This window comes from Hydra vulgaris, chromosome 03, assembly GCF_038396675.1.
Source record: "Hydra vulgaris chromosome 03, alternate assembly HydraT2T_AEP".
NCBI lineage: Eukaryota > Metazoa > Cnidaria > Hydrozoa > Anthoathecata > Hydridae > Hydra > Hydra vulgaris.
In genome coordinates, this window is record NC_088922.1 from 46,251,646 (window position 1) to 46,275,470 (window position 23,825).

A 23,825-nucleotide genomic window follows, 5' to 3' on the forward strand; every position below is an offset into this window, starting at 1 on the left:
TATAGGTGTACATAATATTCTTAGTGCTATATCTTCATACGGATAAACACTTGTAAAATTATTTTGTTTTATAAACGTACACATGTGTTGAATCGTTTTGAAAACATCAGTTCCAATGTTTTTAAATGGTTTCTAAAATAAAGATTTATTAGAAAAATTTATTAGAAAACGAGCGTACTAGATCAGTATGATACTCTTTTAAGTATATTGGCACTCTTATAAATTCCTCAAAACTGTAGCCGCCACCCCTACAATTTTGCCGCCCGGTACAACTGTACCCGTTGTACCTCCTAAATGCAGCTTTAGTAATATGCACTTCTTGCCGTGCCGAAAAAAAAAAAAAAAAAACTAATTTTCGAAAAATTTTTCCCAACAAGTTTTCTCTATATTCTGATTAATGTATTAAAATTCAAGCAATTTGGAGATCACTTTAACTGACTTGCTGACAAAAAGTCTCTTAATTTTTTATTTAGTTTTTGAATTTATAAGTCTTCAATGTATGTTTTATAAAAATCTTTATCATGTATTAATACAAATCTTCATCGTGTATAAATACAAATCTTTATCGTGTAATAATACAAATTAAAAAAAGTATTAATTTCGATCGACGAACATGTACAACAAGAGTCACTTCCTGGAATGCTCTTTCATGATAAAACAAACATTTTATTTTTGGATGAATTTTTTTATATATATAACTTTTTTAAATATATATTATTCATGGTATTTATATTCTTCACTCCAATACTTCACAAACGTCAGGAAATTGCGCATAACAATATATGTAATTATGCGCTTACTCAAAACAATGTACATTATTTTTTACATAAAAGTATGTAAAAAGTAATGTAAAAAAAGTAATGTAAAAAGTAATGAGTAAAAACAATGTACATCGTTTTGATTTAACTCAAAAAACGGAGTGAGCGCAAGTTGTTAAAATAATAACCCACGTGCGCAAGCTAAAAATTGCGACGCCTCATCTTCTTTATCCATCTTTATTTATAATATCTACTTTGTTTAAAATAAACACACCGATAAGTCGATTTAAGAAAATAAATAAAATGATGCCGATTTAATAAGGTAAATAATATTAAACTTTGATAATATAAAGCATAACTGTATTAAAACTAAAAATGAAGCCAAGTCCTCCAAAGGTTTTACGCACTCAAAAACCTATTAGCCGACCATTTTATGAGTTCCATACAAAATCTAGTGCTCAAATTGTAGCTGAAGCAAGATCAACAATACGCTCTTTGGATACAAAACGTCCATATACTCCTCTAGATTCCCTACCAAGGTTGTTAGTTTCTGATAACAAATTAGACTTCAGGTATGTATGTGAAAAAGACCTTATTTAAAAATTATTTTATTACTTCATTAAGTAAATGCTATGATCACTTATTTTAGTTACATGTTGACATAAATTTAGTTTTTAAAATTTTTATGGTTAGCTAGAGTAGTGGGACTGAATAGTTATGTTTATACCATACTATTACGACATAAGTTATTAAAAAAATTATTAACACGGGAGCTGCACGCTATAGATTAAAGAAGTGTTTAGAAAATGTTAGCTAAAGTCATGGAATGAATTAACAGGTTTTAATTAATTGGTTTTGTAAAAAATTCCAATCTTTTTTAACGGATTTCTATTTTAATGAGAATTTATCACAATAGTTAGTGTTATAAGTGTGTTAAACCTAGTTCTTTTTAGTTAGACCTAGAAATTCTTGTGAATATATTATGAGTATTACTTTCTTTAAACTAGTCTTTATATGTTAAAGGTATATATTATAATTAAGGAAACTATATATTAAAGAGTTTTCTGTATTATAACATGATAGTATAGAGTTAAATCTAAAATTTAAAAATTCAGAGTTATTTAAACCCTTCATCAGCAGGAAAATTATATTGGAAGTGATTTAGTTATAAAGATATTTTGTTGAATAATAGATAGTCACTTTATAATTGGTTGGTTTTTGACTCTGTGATAAGCAATTTTAGGTAAGATGAGATCATAACAAATTATAATATGTTATTATCATAATATTGTTAGATATTTTTATATTAGTTTTTTTCTCAAAAAGTCTTAACTTAATTAAAGTTCTACTTAAGCGATGGTTTTTTAATTTGATAGTTTCAAGCTAGGTTTTTATTTAATAATATTCCAAGATATAGGTATATAAATATAATAATTTACAATTTTTAGGTGGTAAATTTTATAGTTTTACGCATTAGTTTAAATAATGTTAGCTTTGTTTCTATCACATGAAATATTGTTGGCATTTAACCAGTAATAGAGATTTTTAAAGTTATGGTTAACATATTTGTATTTATTTTATATCAACTTGTTAAAATAAAGTATATTGTTACCATAAGCAAGCGGTTGAATTTGCAGAATTTGATAACATTAGTCAAATTGTTTTAATTAATCAGAAATAACAGGTTTTAATTTGGATCCCTGAGGGACTTCTTTTTTAAAGTCAATGAAGATACCAGCTCTAAACATTCCTTTATCATAAAGGGCTTATGAAGTTATTAGTATAACTAATCCAAGGTACATTTACTTAATTAGTTTGAAATCCAAATTGTAAGTCATAAAATATTTTTTGCTTATAAGACAATTTAGAATAATTGAGTTTAGGGTCCTGAAAAAGGTACTGTGTTAGGTAATTTTTTCTAAATTTCAATGTTATATTTATTGTTTTATAGATTTATTAAAATAAAATTCTTTTTCAAACAAGTTATATTTGTCTGCTACATATGTGGTTAAATTAAAAATTTATTTGTTTGCATATTTACTTACTCCAAAATTTTTATTTTAGAGTAAATAAGCATATTTGTATAAAAAATAAAAACTAACTACATTAAAACAAAAACAACAACAGCAAGTAAAAACAAATTCAATTTTTTTAAATTTAAAACCAAAAACTAAAAAAAATAAGGAAGGTTTCAACATAATGCTACAAGATTTTAAAGTACAAGTATTAAAAAACTAACAAATACTACGAAATAGTTTGTAAAAATTTTATTATCACTCATAGTAATTTTTATTATCCAATGGTATTTTTTAGAGATCAGTTAATTGGAAACATATTTTGACTTGATATTGTATGCCATTATTTGTTGCTTGCTTTCTATGCACTTATTTTTTTTTAATTTGTTTTGAGCTTGAATCTTATGGACAATTTGGACATGTTTTTTCAACAGCTTGAATGTACCAAAGAATTTTTTAATAATGATTTTTTTATGATTTTATTATATTGGAATGTTTTAATTTTTTGTTTCATGCTAGAATTTATTTATTTAATATATTTCAATTTGTTCTTAAAATTAAATTGAAAAAATTGTAATTTTAGCTCCTTTTCTATTGATTCACGGCCATCAACAGGCAAAAAGCTATCACCTATTAAAGATGGTGAAGAACTTGTACAGCAACAGTGTTATGTGATACCTGTAAGATATTCATGCAATATTTATTTTTTAAAAAGTTTTAAAGTTAAACAATTTTTTTAAATTATTAGTAGTTTGAAAAAATAGTTAACAATTAATTATAATTGTTAACTATATTAAAATAGCAAAACTATCATTGTCTTTATAACTTAAAATTATTATTTATGTTATTATATAAACTTCTGGTTATAGTATTAGTTTTTTTATCATTAGTCAAAACATACACAAATTAGGAAACTATTTTCAAATATAATTCTCTAAAATACTAAAATACCTAAAACAAATTAAAATACCAGATAAAAATAAAGCTTTTTAAATTTACCTGTTAAGTTTTTTGTTTTCCAAAATTTCTTTGCTTTAATATATATATATATATTTTTTTTTTCATTTTAATAGAGAAATAAAGTGGTGAAAATTGACAAGAGCTCAATAAAATCTGAGAACACTCATGGTTTGTTGCCTTCATTAAAATCCCGACCTTCCTTGACACAATCATGTATATCAGAACCAATTATTAAAGTTTCATCATACACAACTACAAAAGAAACAGAAGACTATGTTAAAACCTGGTTGAATAAGTGTAATAATTCAGAAGATAAAAGCAAAGTGTTGCATTCAAAGTATGACAGAAAAAGATTTGAAGAAAATATTACACCATTGTTAAAACAAATGGAACTAAATCATTTACATGAAGATTATGGTTCCCTGATAATAAACTTTGATATTCTTTTTAAAACACTGCAGTTTGAAGATATGCTAGGAAAAAACAAATTAGAACCAAAACAAAGGTCAGAAGTCTTATCTACTGCACTTAAGTGCTCAGAAGAAAAAATTCCATTGGTTCTATTAAAACTTTCAAAATTGTTTTTAGCTGTAAGCATTTCTATAATCGTTTTTTTTTTTTTGCTTGTTATTCGCAGGGACTCCGCATCCCTGCGAATATTTAGTAAAGTTGTTGATAAAGTCTATGAAATATATAAAATAATTACATCAGCATAAATAGTTCTCTGTTATCCCAGAGAAACAGTTTAGTCCATTGTTAGACATCCATCTAGCTCAGATTAGAGCATTTTCTACTAATTTTTAGACCTGTGTTCTTATATTTTTCTAAATTTTAAAGTTCTGAACCATAAAAATAGAAGAGAAACTACAGTAGCTCCTAGAGTTGGTTCTGCAAACCTAAAATTTTTTAAGAAATTGTTTGCAGAAACCAGTGAAAACCAGCTGATTCCCACTACTATATATATGTAGAGAGAAAAAATTTATTTTTTTAGACACAATTTTCAACATAATTTTATTTTAGGTAAAAATAAATTTTGCGGGTCTTTAGCTTTGGTATCACATATTTTAAACACAATTTTATAATCATAGCTGGAAGTGACGGGGAAAAACTTAGAGATTGTGTCAAAAATCTTGTTCCACCTTGCTCAAGAAAGAGAGAATGATTTACTTTTTGTGAAAGAGAAAATGTTTGGTAAGGTTTTAAATCTGTCTAAAAAAAAATTGTATAAAAAATATAAAAGGCTAAGTAAAAGCTTATTACCTAATGTAAAATTTTAATTTTTTAATTGACTAGATGCCATACTTCAAGTGCTAAAGATGATAGATAAATCAGAGCGATTAAAATGTCTAATTTTTTTATGTGGAACATTAAAGCTTGTCTCAGAAAATTGCAAAATTATTCCTGAACTTGTCCAGTGCAATGTTCTTAATGTTTTAGTTAATGTTTTAGGAGTTATTGAAAAGGTAATAGTTTACCCTAATATTTTTATTATTACCCTAATATTTTTTTTTTTTAGTATCAAGTATCACTTTAATGTAACTATAATGTCTTCTATTTTTATTCATAGTTATGCATTATATTAATAAAACCAATATAATTTTTTATTTTATACTGTTATTTTTATTTCTATTGCTATTATTATTATTATTTTTTTTGTAGTTGTCTTAATATTATTATTTATGATATTATTTATTTAATAATTATTGTTGTTATCATTATTTTTGTTATTATCATTGCTTTTAATATTATTATTGTTATTATTATTATTATTATTTATGAGCACTTTTTTTTTTTAACTTTCTTTTTTCTGTTTTTATTATTATTATTATTTAAAGTTCTCTTTATATTTTAATTATTATTTTAACTTTTTTTTCACTCCGTTAACTAGTTTTTAACTATATGAGTGACACCTAACCTTACTTATGTAAGTTTATGATTTATTGTTGTTAATTTCATATTAAATGTACAATAAAATACTATTGCATAAACAGTGAAATAAATAGAAAAAAAAATAAACTGATTATTAAAATGTTTAAAAATACAAGCCTACATTATTAAATCATATATTTATTCTCAAACATAAAAAGCTATGTTAAGGTGTAGAGCTGTTGATTTATTGGGTATTACTGGGTTTCGATTACTGGGTTTCGATTACTGGGTTACATTATTCAGACTTGAAGAATGTAACCCAGTAATCGACATTATTCAGAAGATTACATTATTCAGAGGATTCAGACTTGGTAAACAAATTCTTGATTTTGACCCATTAATATTGAATTAGGACTTTTTCCTGTTTCTTGAGCCAACCTGTTTCTTTGCGGATAATAAACTTGTTCTTCACAACTTAACACTTTTAAAAAAAGATCTCCTTCTTATGACTTGATAAATACTTCTAAGCTCTGGGAGCTAATTGTTAGAAATGACTTTTTTTTTGCTTCCTGCTGTGCTAAAGGAAAATCTTGTGGTATAGTTGTTTCCAGACATAAATAAGCTAGAAGCTTAAACTTCAGTTTTCAATTTTAGGCAATGTTTGCTTTCTGTTTTTAAATAAGCTTGAACCAGCATTCTTTGTATACTTTGTACAGTTAGAGTTATAGAAGATGTGTTCACTTTATCTTTACTTAATAAATTTATAATATTGTTAAATATTTTTCCAATCGAAATAGATTTTCTAAAATAGTCCATTCATTAATTTTAAGTGATTTTAGCTTAGAATTATCAATAATACAAATTGGATAAAAATTTTCAACTTCTGTTTGAAAATTTTGTTAAACATTTACCACTGACTATTCCATCTTGATTAATACATCAAGTTAACTAACTACTGGTTATTGATGGGAGTTATTGGTTAATCAATGAGCTGTCAAGTTAAGAAAAGTACATTTTTCATATCTCGCCCAAGTTGGTTTAAATTTGGAGCAAATGGCTTCTCTAGTTCGTTTTGTAAATCTGGCAAGGCCATATAAATCTTCTTTACAAACAGTAACAATGTGGGCTAACATTTGGAAATCTTATTGGAAAGGTGTAATTATAGTCTTTTCAAAACTCTATTATTATATTTATCATTGGTTAAGTTTTCAAGATTACGACAAATGGAATCACCAAAGCAGTCACCCATGACAACAGTCTTAAAGTCTTTGAAACATATAGTAATAGGTAATAGAGTTGTTTAGAAATACAATCTCTAGGTATCTAAGTTTATGCAGTATCATGTTACAGTTCATTCCATTAAACCCTATGTGATTTCTGAACATTTGTTTTCCAGACAGCAGCTGATTAAAGTTTGGCCACAGAACAAAAACTAGTTCACTGAGGACATTAACAAACCCACAAATAAAACTATAATAGTGGTGTTTTATTTATTAAGATAAAAAAGTGTTTTTTGAGTAAGATTTTTACAAAGCTGGACTGTTTCTCTTTTGGCCCCTCATGCTCAGAAAGATGAAGATCAAAAGGCTTTCAAATGCTTTTAGAGTTTCTGCATTTACATCATTTTCACTTTCACAGTTTAAACATAAATAGATACCACCATGGCCATATAAACCCCATAATCATTTTAGTTAATTTTAAATCCCATACAATATAAAAAGCCAGTCTATCAAGCTGGAGAATATCTAGAATTTTTTTTATATTTTGATAAGTTTCAGAAATATCTTAAGTAATTGCAATAAACTGCATACGTTGCACACCAAATCCAAAATAATCTCCTTATACGTTTACTTCTGCTTCTAATCTAACCTTGTTAACTTTAAATTCATCTGGATCAAAGATATTAACGTATTTTCAATAATGGTTTTTACCAACATTTTGATCACCAACTTCAAATTCATGAACTGAGCATTTTAAAAACTTCTTACTGTTGATTCAAAATCAGACATTATCTTTGTCACTCCTATCAGTAATACTCTATTTCCAGTAATTTTGTGAAGTGTAGAAAGTGTTTTCTAGATCTTTTATAAATCAAAAGTTATTTTAAGTTGCAAAAATATTTTAAAGGAGAATTGCTGGATTTCATCTCATTTTTTTCAGAATGACCAACTCTTATTATCAGAGGATGTCCCCAGTTAGCTAAATTATATTGATCTTCTGAATTAATTTCTATGGTTATTTTTTCCTTGATCATGGAAGAAGCCACCTGTTCTGCACTGTAAAGACCATATTCCAATGCTAATGATATCAGATATTTGTTGAAGGGATAGTAGAGCTCTGATCTTAGTTGTAATAATATCATGTTTACATTTTTCGGAACTCTAGTCAATCTAATAATATTAACATGTTTACATTTTAAAAGATGCCTTAACATAGGCTTTTAAATTAAACTTTATTTATTTTCTGCGTTCATCTTATTTTCTCAAAATATTTTATTTTAAAAATAAAATAATATAAAAATAAACACTAATACAAAGTTTTATATTTTAAATTATATATACATATATCTCTTTTTTTGGTATTTGTTGTAATAAATAAAGCCTGGAAACCATAGTTATTTTATAAGAACAATAAGATTTTCAAGAAAGTTTATTTTTTGGCAATCAAAAAAATTTAAGTATATAGTAACTAACTTTGAATAAAATAATAATTTACTTCAGTTAAAATATTAAAAACTTTTTCACTTAAAATTTTTTTTTATTTTAATTGGTTTTTAATTTTCTATTTTCTAACAAAAATTTAATTCAGTTTTACAAAGCAAAAAATCAAACAACAGATTGTCCTCATGCTGTTCTTCAGGTAAGAAAGCTTTTATACAAATTTTGAAATTATTATTTTTTTGCTTTAATACATTGATAATTGGATGTACTGGTAATTAAAAAACTAATTAATACCTTAAGATAATACTTAAAAATAATTTAGATTTAGTCCAAATCATCAGTTTTATACAATGAAACATTTTTTATATAAAAGTTATATAAATTGTTATGGTCAAAAAGATTTTGCCACCCAATATTAATAGTGAAAATATTATTAGTGAAAATATTAATAGTGAAAATATTATTAGTGAAAATATTAAACAATATTAATAGTGAAAAACTGTTTTTTGTACTATTTATTTTGAACAATGTGTATACATTTATTACTTGAGAATATTTTAATTTAAAAAAACTGTTTTTTGTACTATTTATTTTGAACAATGTGTACACATTTATTACTTGAGAATATTTTAATTTAAAAAACAGAACATAAAACAATAAAAAAAGCACTTAACATTTTATATATGCTATAAGTAATAATTTTTTTATATTTATAAGTAACATATTTTACATAAAACATATTTTAGTACTTTTTACAGTCTCCTTGAACCTTTTGAACAGTCTCATTTCTTTGCAGTATTGAGACATCAAGAGAATCACATTTTCTTATTTACAACATGTGCTTTATACAGAACTGCTTTTTCATTAAGACTTTTCTTAGATCTGCTAGTGAGGTTTGGTTCTATTCTTTGGTTCTAGAAGCTTCTGCTTTCAATTTTCCTAACTGTTTTTGAAAGGGTTTTAAATCTGATGAATTGCCTGTCCACTAAGCAAGAACATTATTTGAATATTCTGGTAACCGTGTTTTCAAAGTTTTTGTCTGATGGAAAGTTGCCATGCTATGCATAAAAATAACAAAAATTGTAGTTCAAAACCAATCAGACACATTGTTTAAGGTAATTTAATTAAGGTAAAGTTTTCAAAAGTCTCACCTTGATGTAAAAAGTGTAAACCAGCATGACCCGTCTTTCTTGGTATTATCTTTCAACTGTGTGGGTACTAATATTCACACTAGGAGGCAGCTGACCAACAGTTTGTAAGCTTGAAATCTGAATTTCTTTCACAGACAAATGGCAAATCATGTTGTTTTTGGAGTGGTAATTCTTGATCTTCCACAGGATCAATGCTGTCTATTGACTTGATGCACTTAACGATAGCATGAAACTTTAAGCTTTTTGAAACATGCATCAGGCTTCTTCAAACATGTATCAAATGTTCATTAAAAACTGTAATTGTTCATTAAAATCTAGCTAAAATGTAAGGCGCAGTATAAAAATGGGAAATTAATAACAGGCCCGTTTTAAATAATTTTTTGACAGCCAACACTTTACCATATATTCAGCAAAAGATTTTCTAGCAGTAAATAAAAATTTAAAAAGTGGTGAAACAAAGTTTTTCTGAAATTGAAAAAATTATGGAAGTACCTAATGGATGAATTTACTGAAAGTTAAAATGTGTTCAAAAGTCTTATTTAAAAGTTTTAAAGTTTTAAACTTTTCAATTATTAAAATTTTTAATCAAAGTTTTCATATATTTAATCAACTATATAAAAAAATAAAACAGCACGTGTTTACATAACATCACATTTTGTGTTACATATTAAAATTTATTTAGTAAATGAAAATTTTGTCATTACAAGCTTTTATTATTTGATGAATTTCTAATTTAAAAAATTTCTAATATGATTTTAAAAATTCTTTCTTACGTCAGCAAGACTTATGTACTCCAGGTGGTCTCAACGTTTGCAAATTTAGCAAATGAAGATTCGCTACATGAAGAATTTGTTTCCTGCAAAATACCTCATGTTTTGTTCAGTACAATAGATATTTACAATGAAGATGAAGGAATTGCGCTGAGCTATTGCAGAGTCATAAGGTAAAATATTTTTGCTACAAATTAAACTATGATATGGATTAAAATGAATAAGGACTTTAGATTAAATTTTAAATAACTATGGCAGTTAAATTTAGTAGCAAATATATATTTTATTTAAATTAGGATTTTATAAAAAATTATATTTAACTAACTTAACATGAAAATGTATGGCTGTTATTTAACATCAATAGAAATATTGTTTTTAATATTTTTAATTTAATATTTTGAATAAATAATTTGATATTTTGAATAAATAAGTAAATATTGTAGTAATAAATAAGTAGATATAAATTAAATTCTAAATGTTTTAAAATAAGTATAGTATGCAACCCTCGGAATTAGGTGCGGCATTCGGCAATGCCGACCTAACTAGTGTTTGAAGTTGGCAAAAAACTGCTGACCTTTTTTCTATGTTTTATGGTAACCCCTTTGTGTCAAATTTCTTTTGCCGACTTCAAACAGTTTGAGGTCAGCAAACAGTTTGAGTCGACCTCAAACTAATCTATCTATCTAAATCTAATAATTAGTATTTAGTATCTAATATCTAATATAATAATTAATTAGTATCTAATAAGTATTAATCTTTATTTACTTGTTATAGTTATATTACTATTTTATTTTTTCTTTGTTTTGAGTTTATAACATAATTTTTTAACTTAGCAAATTGACTGTAAATGAAAAGTGGTGTGTCCATTTACACAATGAATCATTTTATAAAAATCAAGTTCAATTACTCCGGAAACACCATTTGAATAAAGTAATTTATTTCAAAACGGTTATTATTTTCTTTTAACTATTTAAATGTAGAATATTGTTTTATATGCTGTTTTTATATACAGGATATTGCTGTTCGTATATTTTTTATCATTGGAAATTTAGCATCATACTTGATTGAATGTAGGAACATTTTTACATTTCAAACAGAATGTTTAGATTTAGTGGTATCAGTAGTTAACCTCTATGTGGAAAAATGTAGGGTATGTACTATTTTTTTATAATAAATTACATATACTGTTTCATTGTCCTGATCTACTATGCCAAATGTTGGCACAGTAGTATCTTTTTAAATAATAAATGTGTCCCTTGTTCCTAAATAAAATGTGGTGTTTGTGAAAAATATATACTTATAAATTATTTATTTTAATTGCTTGCTTTGGTATTTATTAGTGATGTACTGATTGCACATTTTTGGCTGATACCAATACCGATGGATATAAAAGGGCCGATACAGATTCTGATACTGATTAATTAATCAATTATAAGAATAATCAATAATATAAAACTGAGTATTACAGGTCAATCAGGATCAAGTTCATCATGATCACCCAGGTACTGATAACATGCAATCAAGTATAACCTGGCAGATGCCTCTGTGTCTTGTAACTCTGAATTTAAATACACACTGCCTTGGAGTTCTTGGTTGAGTTTAACTTAGAGATAGTGTCTTGATGAAAATATTTTTCTTGGTAAATGTTAACATCCGGCTACTGCCTTGTAGAAAACTTTCTAGGCAAAAATTTTAGGTTTTAGCAGAAAATTTTTGCTTAACCCTAAAAAAAATTTCATTTTATTAATGAAAAGACAGCTCTCTTTTCATTAATAAGCAAGGATAGATTTGAACCTGTGTTACATTTTTTCCTGCCTTAGATGATGACCGCTTGATCATCTTCACTCCTGTGTTGTTTCTCATCTAAATTATTGATCTTCCCAATAATCTAACCCCTAAAGTGGCTCCTTTTAGTATCTTAACCCTAATGTTGCTCTATTTGCTAGATGAGACAACCATATATATTGGTCCAAAAATTTTAGCTTACTTAAAAAAGAAAAAGCAGCTAATCTTAAATGGTATCTCTCTTTAAGAAAGCATGATGTTCCCATTTAATTACTTTTCATTTCACTCTTTATCTCTATAAATCTCTAATTCATCCTTGTATGGAATACTGTCATATTTTTGCTGGTTAATGATTTTACTCATTTTCTTTTAGACATAATCCAAAAACACATAGTAAATGTAGTTGGGCCTGCTCTAGCTTCCAAACTCATGCTTCTTTCCCAATTATCATATGGTTGCATCTTTTTCTATTTTCTACAATTAATGTCATGGTTACTGCTCAAGCAATGTAAGTCTCTCACACATCTCTTGTACAATCCAAAAAACTCTATTTTTTCCAACACAAAACTCTTGTTCTACCTAAACTCAATTTCTTGTGACTCATTATTTAGCAAAGTTGTATCCTTTTACTGGAACTGTTCCACCATGTCAAAGAAACTTTTAAAAACTTAGAAAAAATCTTTAACCCAAACAAAATACTTTAGAAGTTTTTTATGTTTTTCATCATGAGTTTTCTCTCATCTGTTTTCTTGTTATTTAACTTTCTTTTATTTCTTATTTTATTTTATTATTTTATTTTTTTTCTTATTATTTCTTTTTTTTTCTTCCTGTTAACAAATTACATATTATTTATTGCAGTCTTTTTGGAAGTGAATTTGTTATTAAAAAGTAGATATTAAATTCTATAATTTTGTCTCAAAAATAAAAAATATACCTATATTATATAAAAGAGAGTTAGGTTTATTTAACATACAACTATTTTCATAATGCAGAATTAAATTTAAAAAAAGCAACCGGTTAGAAAATCAGTAAATCAATAAAAAAAAGGGCCAATTCTGATATTAAACAGCCACTTTTTGCACTGATTGTGCAAAAAGTGACTGATTAAGGCAATACCGATGCCGATTAATTGCTCTAGTAAATAAGGCTCAAGAAAACTATTTTTGAGAGTCTATAGTTTTTAGTTTAATAAAATAAAATTATATTTAAAAAATATATATTTGTTGTACTTATTTTAAATGTCATGTAGATATTATATTATTGCAAGAACAAAATAAACAGTAATTAAAATTTTTTTTTGACCATTTCCACAAATGGGACCTATCAAAGAAAAAAATGGTCAAAAATAATAAAAAGTTTTTACTTTTTCAAACTTTTGATACCAATTCAGTTATTTGTAGCTGCACCAAAAACTAATTATTTGTAGCTGCACCAAAAACTAATTATTTGTAGCTGCACCTAAAACTAATTATTTTGGATTTAAAAAATATTTGATTTTGAGTACACATTAAGCTCAAACTCGTGTTGGCAGAAACTTTTTCAAGCTACTTCATAGTTGCTGTTATGTTCAAGTTACTTCATAACTGCTGTTATAAGCATACTAATCTATATATCTGTAAAAAGATAATGAAGAAATCTATGAAAGTATGTAAATATATTTTTATATTTACATATTTTATATATTTTATTAATTTCAATAAAAATTCAAAATAACTAAATTTTATAGCTCAATTATATTTTATTTAAATTTGAATTTTATGAAAAATTATATAAAAAAATTTAACATGCAATAGTTAAACCTATGATCAGTTAAATATAAACTTAGTCCTCTACTCTATAATTCATTAATTTCTCTGTTTAAAAATTTTACATTTAATTTTTTTTTTAAATGTTTTTAAAAAAACGATAAATGGCATTTCTATTAATAATCAATGTGACTTTGTAATTTAAAAGAAAAAATCAAAAGTAAATAAGACAGTTAGTTGTGTAAAAGATATTATTAATGAAATTATTGAAAATATTAAAAGGTGATACAACAAGCCTTGGAGAAAACAGAGAAAACTTCTGCAAGGTTCATGAATTACCATGAAGTTGGCTTCAAACTGAATATGAGCTTCCAATAGAGCCTAAAATTAACCCTCAGCCATCCAATTCAGAAAAAGTGAAAATAGGAAGACCAACTATATTATTTTTGGAGTTGTCCCGCAGATCCAAACAAAGAGTTTATTCTAATTTTGAATTGAATTTGTAAAAGTAAAGAAGCTGTCATCAAATTAAAGGAAAAAGTCAAATTATAGGAAAATCGCAGAACTCCAAGAGATTGTGGTTACATTGAAGTCTGGAAACTATTTATTGAATGTAAGCTGTGTTTAAGGTTAATTGATGGAAAGGTTTAATTCTCTTGTCTTAAGTTTTAGATATTGATTTGGAGCTTATTCAAAGATTAAGAATACTTTTGTTGTGAATTTCTTATCAATTTCCATTTGACCCAATCAAATTTAATGGCTACTGCTTCTTAACAGCATCTTAATATGTTCAATTATATAGAAAATTTCCTATGATTCCCACATTAAACAAACTTTTAATACATGGTTTACAAATCATATCAAGTTTAATTGTTCCTGCTGGCTAATGGAAGAAGCTTCAGAAAGTAGAAATAAATTTCAGAAAGTAGAAATAAACTTTTTAGGTCAGATAAAATTAATCATGCTTAAAAAGATAGTCGTAGACGCAATCTTTTTTATGTATTTATATGCGCAATGGATCCTTTAGATTCAATTCTTTCAATTTCAAATAGCAGCAATGACGCAGTGATTATAGGGTTATTCAGGTGTTGCAATCCTGATCAAAGCACATAACCGTTTTCAGGTCACCTTGTTACTGATAATACATAATGCAGTACAATCTGCTTCATATGAGGTAGGTGTAATATACCAATAGTAACATCACATGCTAACTGTGGAGTGATTCTCTGTAAAGTTGGAAATAGTGTCATATATCTCTTTCATTTTGTACATTAAAATAAGAATTCTTCCATACCAATATTGCTTATATTCCCAGAGCTAGCTTCAGACTTTGTAAAACAAAAAAAAATTGTTTCATTTAGTTTGATTGTGCAATGATACAAAAAATATAAGTATAACAAACAATGTTATACAATTGAATTAAAAAATAATTGTTCTGTGCATTTATCTGAATTTTTAAAAACGAGTGAATTAAAACTAGTTGGAGTAACTAAAGATTCTGGCCCTATTTACACATATTTACACACTGTAAGCCAAAGTGACTGCTGGGTTTTATATTGTGCTAATCAAACGAAATCTTTTTTGTTGAAGAGTATTTGTCTTAAAACAATACGAAAAGAGCATTTTTTTAAATCCAAAAAAAGTGCTCAGTCATAAATTGGGCAAATGGGTAAAATTGATGGCTTCTTAGCCCACTTGAGCATTTTAGAAGGATGTTACAAAATAAATTATTCAAGAATGCTTGTTCTATAAAAATAGAAAAGAGCATTTATAAAATTTGAAAAAAAAATAGCCACCAATAGGGTATAAAAAAAATTGGATTTCAACACTTTTTTGTTGCCTATATACAAAAACTTTGTTGTTGTCAAACATAAAATTAAAATTTTTTTTTTTTTGCAAAATAAAAAGAAGGTAAAAATCACACTTTCAGAGAGTGAAATACTCAAAGAAATTGAACAAACTTTGCAAAATGTAATAGAGTGCTAGAATTTCAAAGACAAGGAGACATCTTCAAGCGAGTCTTGAGAAAAAATCTCCCCAAGTAAAAAACTGGAAATAACTTTTTTAGTTTTTTTTTTTTTTTTTTTAATGGATGTTAATTAAATTAAAACAAAACAAAACAAAAAATCTTTATAACGTTTGTTTTCTTTTCTCTTTTATTTATTAATTTCCTTATTTTTATTTTTTTTTTGCATTTATTTATTTTAAAACTACTATTTTTCAGGTGTATATATCCTAATGTTTAATCTTTTAACTTTTTTTCTTTTTTCAATTGATTTTAGTTTCTTTTTCTTTCTTTTTTAAAATTTTTTTATTATTTACAAGGTTATATTTACATTGTTATTGCAATTTCATTCAATGACATTATTTCATTACAATATCATTGCATTGTTTCTTTTATATTATTATTGCTATTATTATTATATAAGGCATGCTATCGGAAAAATCTGCCCACCATGTAAGAAAGCTTAAATGTATTTAAATCAATATATTTCTGAAAAATTAGGACTGTAAAGATTACATATTAATAGGGAAAAAACAAAAAAAAATTAAGTTTTACAAAAAATTCTGACTTTCTTTTTGATGCCTCCCATAAGTTTCTGGACAGAATGATTTTTGTAAGTTTTAGCAGCGTAATCCCATTTTTTGTTCAAATCTGTAGCTGATTTTACTGTTTTTCTACTTAATTTCAATTTCTTTTTTATGATAACCCAATATTTTTCAATAGGACATAATTCGGGGCAGTTTGGAGGATTCATCTTTTTTGGAACCAACATGAGCTTTAATTAGTCGTTTTGTATGAGAAAGACAACATTTCACGTATTCCGAAGATTTCATTGTGCCCAAACAAACATGAATTGGCGACTTTTTGCCGCAAGAGCAAAGTGCCTGCCAAATCATCAATTTTTTCGAAAATTTATCAGTCATTACATACTTGTATTTATCACTCACATTTCCTCTTATTTTAGAAGCATAGTAGCACTGCCCAAGGATTTGTTTAAAATCCATTTTAACATAAGTTTCGTCATCCATCAAAATGCATCCATTATGTTTTGTTAACAAGTTGTCATACAACTTTTGAGCTCGACTCTTTGCGGTTGAATTTTGTTTATCGTTTCGATTTGGCATTTTAACTACTTTAAAACTTTGATATCCAAGTCTCTGTCGCCATTTGTGTACAAAAAAATTGGAAACCTTCAGTTTTTTCGCTCAGACCAATCAAGATGTTCTTCCAATGAAGTCTCCAACCGTTCCAGAGCTCTAGGATTTGCTGTGCATTTTTTTTTACCACTTCCTTGTTTTCTCTTCTGTTTTTCTGTTATGTAAACCCTTTAAGAACAGTATCCACAGTTCTTCTTAGAATTTTTAATAATTTCGCCAACTTTCTATTCGATAAAGTTGGATTTTTTAAGTGTTTGTCCACAATCAAAAATCTTTGTTTAGTTTGCTTGGTTGACATTTTGAAACTAAATAATATTTTTAATTATTTTTTTCTGCCAAAATGTTCTATTATACAAACACTACCACACACAAAAAAATAATTTCAAAAAACGACTGTTAACTAGCTTTACCACACCGCAAAAGGTGGGCAGATTTTTCCGATAGCATGCCTTATATGATATTATTATATATATGATATTATTATATATATGATATTATTATATATATTATACTATTATATATATTATATTATTATTATTATTATCATTATTGTTATTATTAAAGTTGATATATTGTACAGAGAATTGTGAAGTATGAAAAGTAACTAATCCTTATGATAGTAGATCTAAATAAATCTTTTTTCTAGTAAAAAAGAATCTTTGGAACATTTTCATTTTTCACTGTTTCATAATTATTTTTAAAAACTTAGTTAAAATATTCATTTTGTTATTATTACTGTAAAATTTAGTTTATAATAAAGTTAATTTATAATTTTATTAAATATATCATAATAATTTTATAAGTTAATTTTCAACTAACTTATAATGCAATTCGAAATTTTATATAATAAACTTTTTATAAAAAATATTATGTGTATAAATAATTAATTAATGTTTTAATTTTTTGTTTTGCATTTTTTTTTAATCGTTTGTACTTGTAGTTTGATATAGAACCACTTACAAAAGTTGAAGAAAGTAAATTGCAACTTACAAAAGTTGTAAGTAAAGATGAAGATGTGATAATTAAGGTTATTAATACTTTATGAATTTCTATAGTTTATTAATTTAAATCTATATACTTTGTTAATTTCTGTAAAAAAAACAACAACAAATATTTGTAAAAAATAACATTTTAATATTTATTTAATCGCATAAATTTTTGTATGAACAGTTTTTAGTTACAAATAATTTAAGTGTTTTAATACTATTTTTAGTAGTTATAAGTTTTTCTTAGTTGATATTAGTTATTATTAAGTTATTATTATATGTTTATTTTATTAATTGTATAACATTTTTTATATTGTTTAAATATAATCTCTATTATCATATTAGTTAAAGTATTAATTGTTAGTAAATAATAGCAGATGTGGCTCAGTGGTTAGAGTACTTGCTTCAGAGTCAAGAAAGAAGTTTTAATACTTTAATAACCGCAGACACACACACAAAATAGCATTAGAATAAGTTTACCAATAATGCCAAGACAAAACCTTATTACCTGTTTTGTTAATAAAGTTAATAATGCAATAACGCATTTATTAACTTGAACTTGATAAAAATAAGGATGACATTAAGTTGACAAAATCTGTTCTTTGCACACACATCTACAAATAATTTTAATTATATTCTACAAAATAGAGTGCTCAATGTTCTTAAAAGAACAGAACAATAATAATTATTAAATAACTTAGTAGATTTTGATATGTGTATAATTTTGATATGTGTATTGCTCATAAATATTGCTCTCTTCTTTTCTATTAGAACAAATGTTTTATGATATGCAAATTTTGTAGTTTTAGATGTTTGAATAAGCAGAACCTCTTTTTCAAATGATAAAAAGCAGAACCACTTTTTCAAATAATAATTATTTTGTGCTCAAATCACAGAATAATTCTTATCAACATTATTTTGTCAATTAATATATCTGGTATTCGTTATTTTTTAAACTAGCGATTTTAATGTTCACATTTTTGACTTTTTTGATACAAATTATTAAAAAAAAAAAATTTTTTTTGTTAATTCACCTTCCCAAGGCCCAGAAGGCCACTATAGACGAGGAGGCTACTTAATTGTATAACCCTCTCTCAACTCTATAACTCCGAAACACGAACCTTGACGAACAAGGTCGCTGTGCGGAAAAATAAGTTGAGCGCGGTACCACCAGGGACGTGGTGGGAATCGAACTCAGAACCTCTCACTTATGAAACAAGCACTCTACCACTACCGCATCTACCACTACCCCACTACCGCATCTACCACTACCCCACTACCGCAAAGAAATATTTAGATTCTAATTTTTTCCTAATGCTAAATTGCAAATTTGTAATTTCTTGTACTTGTTTAACTATAAGCACACAAGGATTTTTTGATGTTGCTTTTTTAACGTTTTGTTATTATTGTAACATTTATAAATTATTAAATAAACCCTTGTTAATTAACTATATAATGCGCTAATTTTTTTCTTTTGTACTTGGAATATTAAATCTCACTTTTAAGTCATCTGACATCTTTCTGAATATTGAATTGAATACTATTTTTTTAATACTGAATCCAAATATTTTTTCTGACTATTTGATCTAAATATTACATTTTTTTTTGTATTCTGTACTTAAAATCTTGCATTTTCCATGCTAAGAATATTTCATTTCCTTTCCGTATTTTTTTCTATATTTTTGTAAATCAAATGGTTGTATGTTCTAAACAATTAATATCTTAGGTAAACTTTTTAAATTTGTTGGTAAATCCTAAATTTGTTAAAACTAATGTGTTTTATGAAAAATAAAAATAGCGGTATGTTTTTAAATGGGGATCTACTCCAAACAACATAAATATATTAAAAGTCTCTAAAATTAATACAAATTTATTATATATATTATATATATGTGTTAAATTGTAGAATAATTACAAGAACAAATAATTACAAGAGTAAATATAATATAATAATAATAATATAAAAATAAATATAGTAATAATAATATAAAAATAAAATATTAATAATATACAAATGTAAAATAACAATTGTATTAATGTGTGTCCAATAAAAATTGACACAACATTTTTTTTTAAATAACTTTATATTAAAAAATATTTATTCAAAAAATATATTTTTATAAAAACTACAAGTGCGACAAAAATCAAAAAAGCCATTTATCTCTGTAATATCTTATTATGACCTTGACATCCATTTTTGTCAAACCAAATATATACAAATACATAAATTATAAACAAATATATACATACAAATAATATATACAAATGCAAAATAATACAATTGTATTAATGTGGGGAAAGTTGCACTGAATGGACTTTTTTAAATAAAGAATGAAGGAACCAGCTCTATATGTTTTAGTTAATGCAAGTTTATCTTTACACAATGACTCTTTAGTATGTCTGAGTTTTTATGAAGAAAAGCAGCAGTTATCCAAGTTTTTGTTTTTGTTTTTTTATGGAAAATATATTTTTTAATTTTTCTGGGTTTTAAACTTACTAAATACAAAGAAAAGTTGACTCTGGTTATTAATATTTATTATAGATATAATATTATAGATATAATATATATAATATATTAATATTATAGATATAATAAATATAATATATTAATTTTATATGATAGATATAATATTATAGATATATACTCAATACTTTGGATGATAGCATAATAAAAGTTATTTGATATACTGATTACTGTGTTTATATGGGTAAACATGTGCATTTTTATTAATGTAATGAATGAACCACCATTGGTTATACTGAATGGACCATCTTTTGACATTAACGTATCTTGTGTTTTGGCTTGTTATTCACTAAAATGAAATACTTGGATTTTCAGTATAAACAAGCTGTTAAAGCGTGACTAATAAATTATGCAAAAAAATAAATTGTAAACATCTGTTTTGGAAGACATAACTCTATAATAATTTTAGGTTAAAAGTTTCATAGAAAAATAATAAGTTTTATTTTAAATGATACTTTATTTTTAAACTATTTCATATTAGTTTAATTTTGCTGTGAGCATATATTCAGCAAGAGTGCTCGATGAATGATATCAGAGCTATATAATTGATTTTTTGACAAGATTAAATAAGAATAACTACATAATTTTTACTACTAAAAGTTTCATGCATTTAGCAATCAGCAGGTAAAAAATACATTGTTTTTTTCGTTAAAAAATAATAATAAACTCTTAATAAACATTGTGACGTTCAAAAACAATTATAAAACTGTTATTATTTGCGAGCATTTGGTTTTTTAATCTTTGGGCTCATGGTTGTCAAGCAAGAACTTGTTTATGTGACGGCACTTATATATTATTTCTGTTTTTTTATTTAATAATTCTTGCGTACCTTTGTATGATATTATCAAAGTTTTTCATGAAGGCAAAGCAAGCATTTTTTTGTTAAGTTCTGTAGGCTGGTACTTAATTAATTATTGACCAGGTTAATTTGAGTTTTATTTTTAAGTTTTCTTTTATCTACTATACATACTTTAAAAGGGTGGTTGAATTTTTCATCTTTTGTTTATGAATGAGTGTTTGTGGTTAGCCCATCTTTTTTTTCATTCACCTTCTGCTAGGCAAATATATACTTTTTCTGGAGTGTTAGGGGGGGGGGGTTAGACATGAGTTGTATTTTATAATCAGATCATGCATGTGCTGGTATTGTCCATTATATTTCTAATGAAATGCATACAAAGCTTGTAAACTATATATGACATAACAATGGTAAAATTGGATTTATGAAAAAATCTGCTCTTTCAATCTACTTGCAAGTGGTTTCAGAAATAAATATCGTTAATAGTATATTTTTTGACCTTTTCGAATTAATAAACACAGAAGCCTCTTCTATAGCAAACTCTTTTATAGGTGTTTCAATTTGTCTAGGTTTTAACTTTTTATTATATTATATTTTTATTAAGTAAATGGGTCTTTTTTGCTTGTGATGGTACTTCTAATATGCTTGGCAAAAAGGTAGGTGTGGCTTGTTAACTTTTGAATTAGTTTCCCAATTTAATTTTATGGCATTGTAGTAATTGTCTAGAGTTAGCAGTGAATAATGTTGTGCGAATTATTTTACCAATTTGTCACATGAAAAAGTTTTTTGATAAGTTGTGTTCTGTTTACAGTGCATCTCCTAAAAACAAAAAGGAGCTGGAAATTGTTGCAATGGTGTGAAATTGAATTCCATTGTACAAATTTTAGGTACCAGATGGGTGTTATAAAGATCTGTAATGGCTGTTTGGAATAACTATACAGCATTGTATCAACACTTTAATGAATCTTCATTGGACCTAAAACATAATAGAGAAGATAGAGCCCAATTCACGGGCCTTAAAAAGAAATTGTGTGACATCAATTTTGTACTAAACAAGGGACAAATGCTTTAATAGAACTAAAACATCTTTCTAAAAAAATTACAAGCCAAACTTCTTTACGCAAGCCACATTGATTAATTACCTTGAAATACCATGTATTTCAATCAATGAGAAATAATTCCAGTGAATATTATTCGCAAACACAGCTTGCAGCAGAAAAGTTTGAATTTAAAGACAACAATTGCAGATAGGTAAAGTTTCAAAGACTAATCAGAAAGAATTTTTTAGTAAAGTAAGTGAAAATCTTGGTTCTAGAATGATTACAACTAGAACTGTCCAAACAAAGCAAAATACAATATTTTGATAAAAAATTTGCAATTTTTTGATCAATCACAATAGTTTGCAGAACAAGATCCATGCTTTGGAAACAGTGACATTAGACAATTAGCAATTAGCAAAAACACCAGTCCAAGGATTTCATGAGTATTTTGCCACTGATGACTGTAATAAAATCCTTAATGAGCTTTAGCCTCTGAAGTGTGAAATGTGAGTTCTTTTTCTACTATGAATATAGTCTTTTTTGCGAAACTTTTTGGTAATTTTACTGTGCCGAGTTTAATGTTTATTTGATTAGTAGGTCCACCAGTTATTAATTTTAATCCAAAGGATTATGTAATAAAGTGGTTTGGAAAAGGACACCGTGATGCTAGTTTCAGGAATTATGAAGTCCCAACAATGTCAAAACAAAGTCCATCAATGAAAGTGAAACATTTTGGAAGATAAAGTGTGTGCACGAAATAAATGTGAAAGTAGAAAAACAACTAAAAAGTACTCCTCAATTTTTTATTATAATAAAAATTAATAGTATAAGTACTATTAATTTTTCAAACCAAGTAATAATTTTAATACAATAATATAAGAAGATCAAACATTAAAAAGAAAAATTAATTATTCCTGTGGGAATCTAATAATATTTCGAGCATTTGCTTTAGTGGTACCCATAAGCTTGAGCACAGAATAAGAATCAAAACTATTTGACTGCTTTTTTAAATGATATTTTAATATTTTTAATGTTTCTGCAATACTTTTTTGTTTTTTTCATTTTTCTTTTAATAATAGCCCAGTACTTTTCAATAACTCTCAATTCTAGGCAGTTTGGAGGATTTTCTGTTTTAGGCACAAGTTTCATATTATTCTTTTTATACCATTCCATAGCTAGTTTACAATAATGAATTGAAGCTAAATCAGGCCAGAACACAGGTCTGTTATTGTGTGATTTAATGAGAAGTAAAAGGCGTTTTTGTAAACATTCTTTAACATATATTTGACCAGAAAGTGCGGAGGGAGAAAAATAAGGTGCTGATTTTTTGCCACAACTGCGAGTAGCTTGCCAAATCAAAGCTTTTTTAGCGAACTTGTCATGTTTTGTGTATTTAAATTTCTTATCTGCTTTTCCTCTATATTTGGCAATAAAATAAACAGCAACAGGAATTTGTTGATGATTATGCTTGATATAAGTTTCATCGTCTTCAATAATACAGAAATTTTTAGAAATAAAATTGTCATACAACTTTTTGCCGCTGGTTCTTGCACTTTTTTATTGAGTTTTAGAACGGTTGGGCACTTTTTGTGCTTTGAAAGAAT

General features: G+C 26.0%; 1 protein-coding gene across 2 annotated transcripts in view; it reads left to right on the forward strand.

Moving 5' to 3' along the window:
- Positions 1 to 1,003: 1,003 nt before the first annotated feature.
- Positions 1,004 to 23,825, forward strand: part of LOC101235917 (armadillo repeat-containing protein 2) — a 36,788-nt gene continuing 13,966 nt past the window's right edge. Inside the window, exons 1-10 of one of the 2 annotated variants that reach the window (XM_065793419.1) lie at positions 1,004 to 1,330; positions 3,357 to 3,453; positions 3,847 to 4,323; positions 4,822 to 4,924; positions 5,027 to 5,196; positions 8,411 to 8,461; positions 10,211 to 10,356; positions 11,017 to 11,113; positions 11,196 to 11,333; positions 17,816 to 17,902. In XM_065793419.1, coding sequence (XP_065649491.1) covers positions 1,134 to 1,330; positions 3,357 to 3,453; positions 3,847 to 4,323; positions 4,822 to 4,924; positions 5,027 to 5,196; positions 8,411 to 8,461; positions 10,211 to 10,356; positions 11,017 to 11,113; positions 11,196 to 11,333; positions 17,816 to 17,902 — 1,563 coding nt within the window. In that variant the 5' untranslated portion in view covers positions 1,004 to 1,133. Of the gene's footprint in view, positions 1,331 to 3,356; positions 3,454 to 3,846; positions 4,324 to 4,821; positions 4,925 to 5,026; positions 5,197 to 8,410; positions 8,462 to 10,195; positions 10,357 to 11,016; positions 11,114 to 11,195; positions 11,334 to 17,815; positions 17,903 to 23,825 lie in introns of both variants that reach the window. The other variant, XM_065793418.1, reaches the window with a different exon arrangement.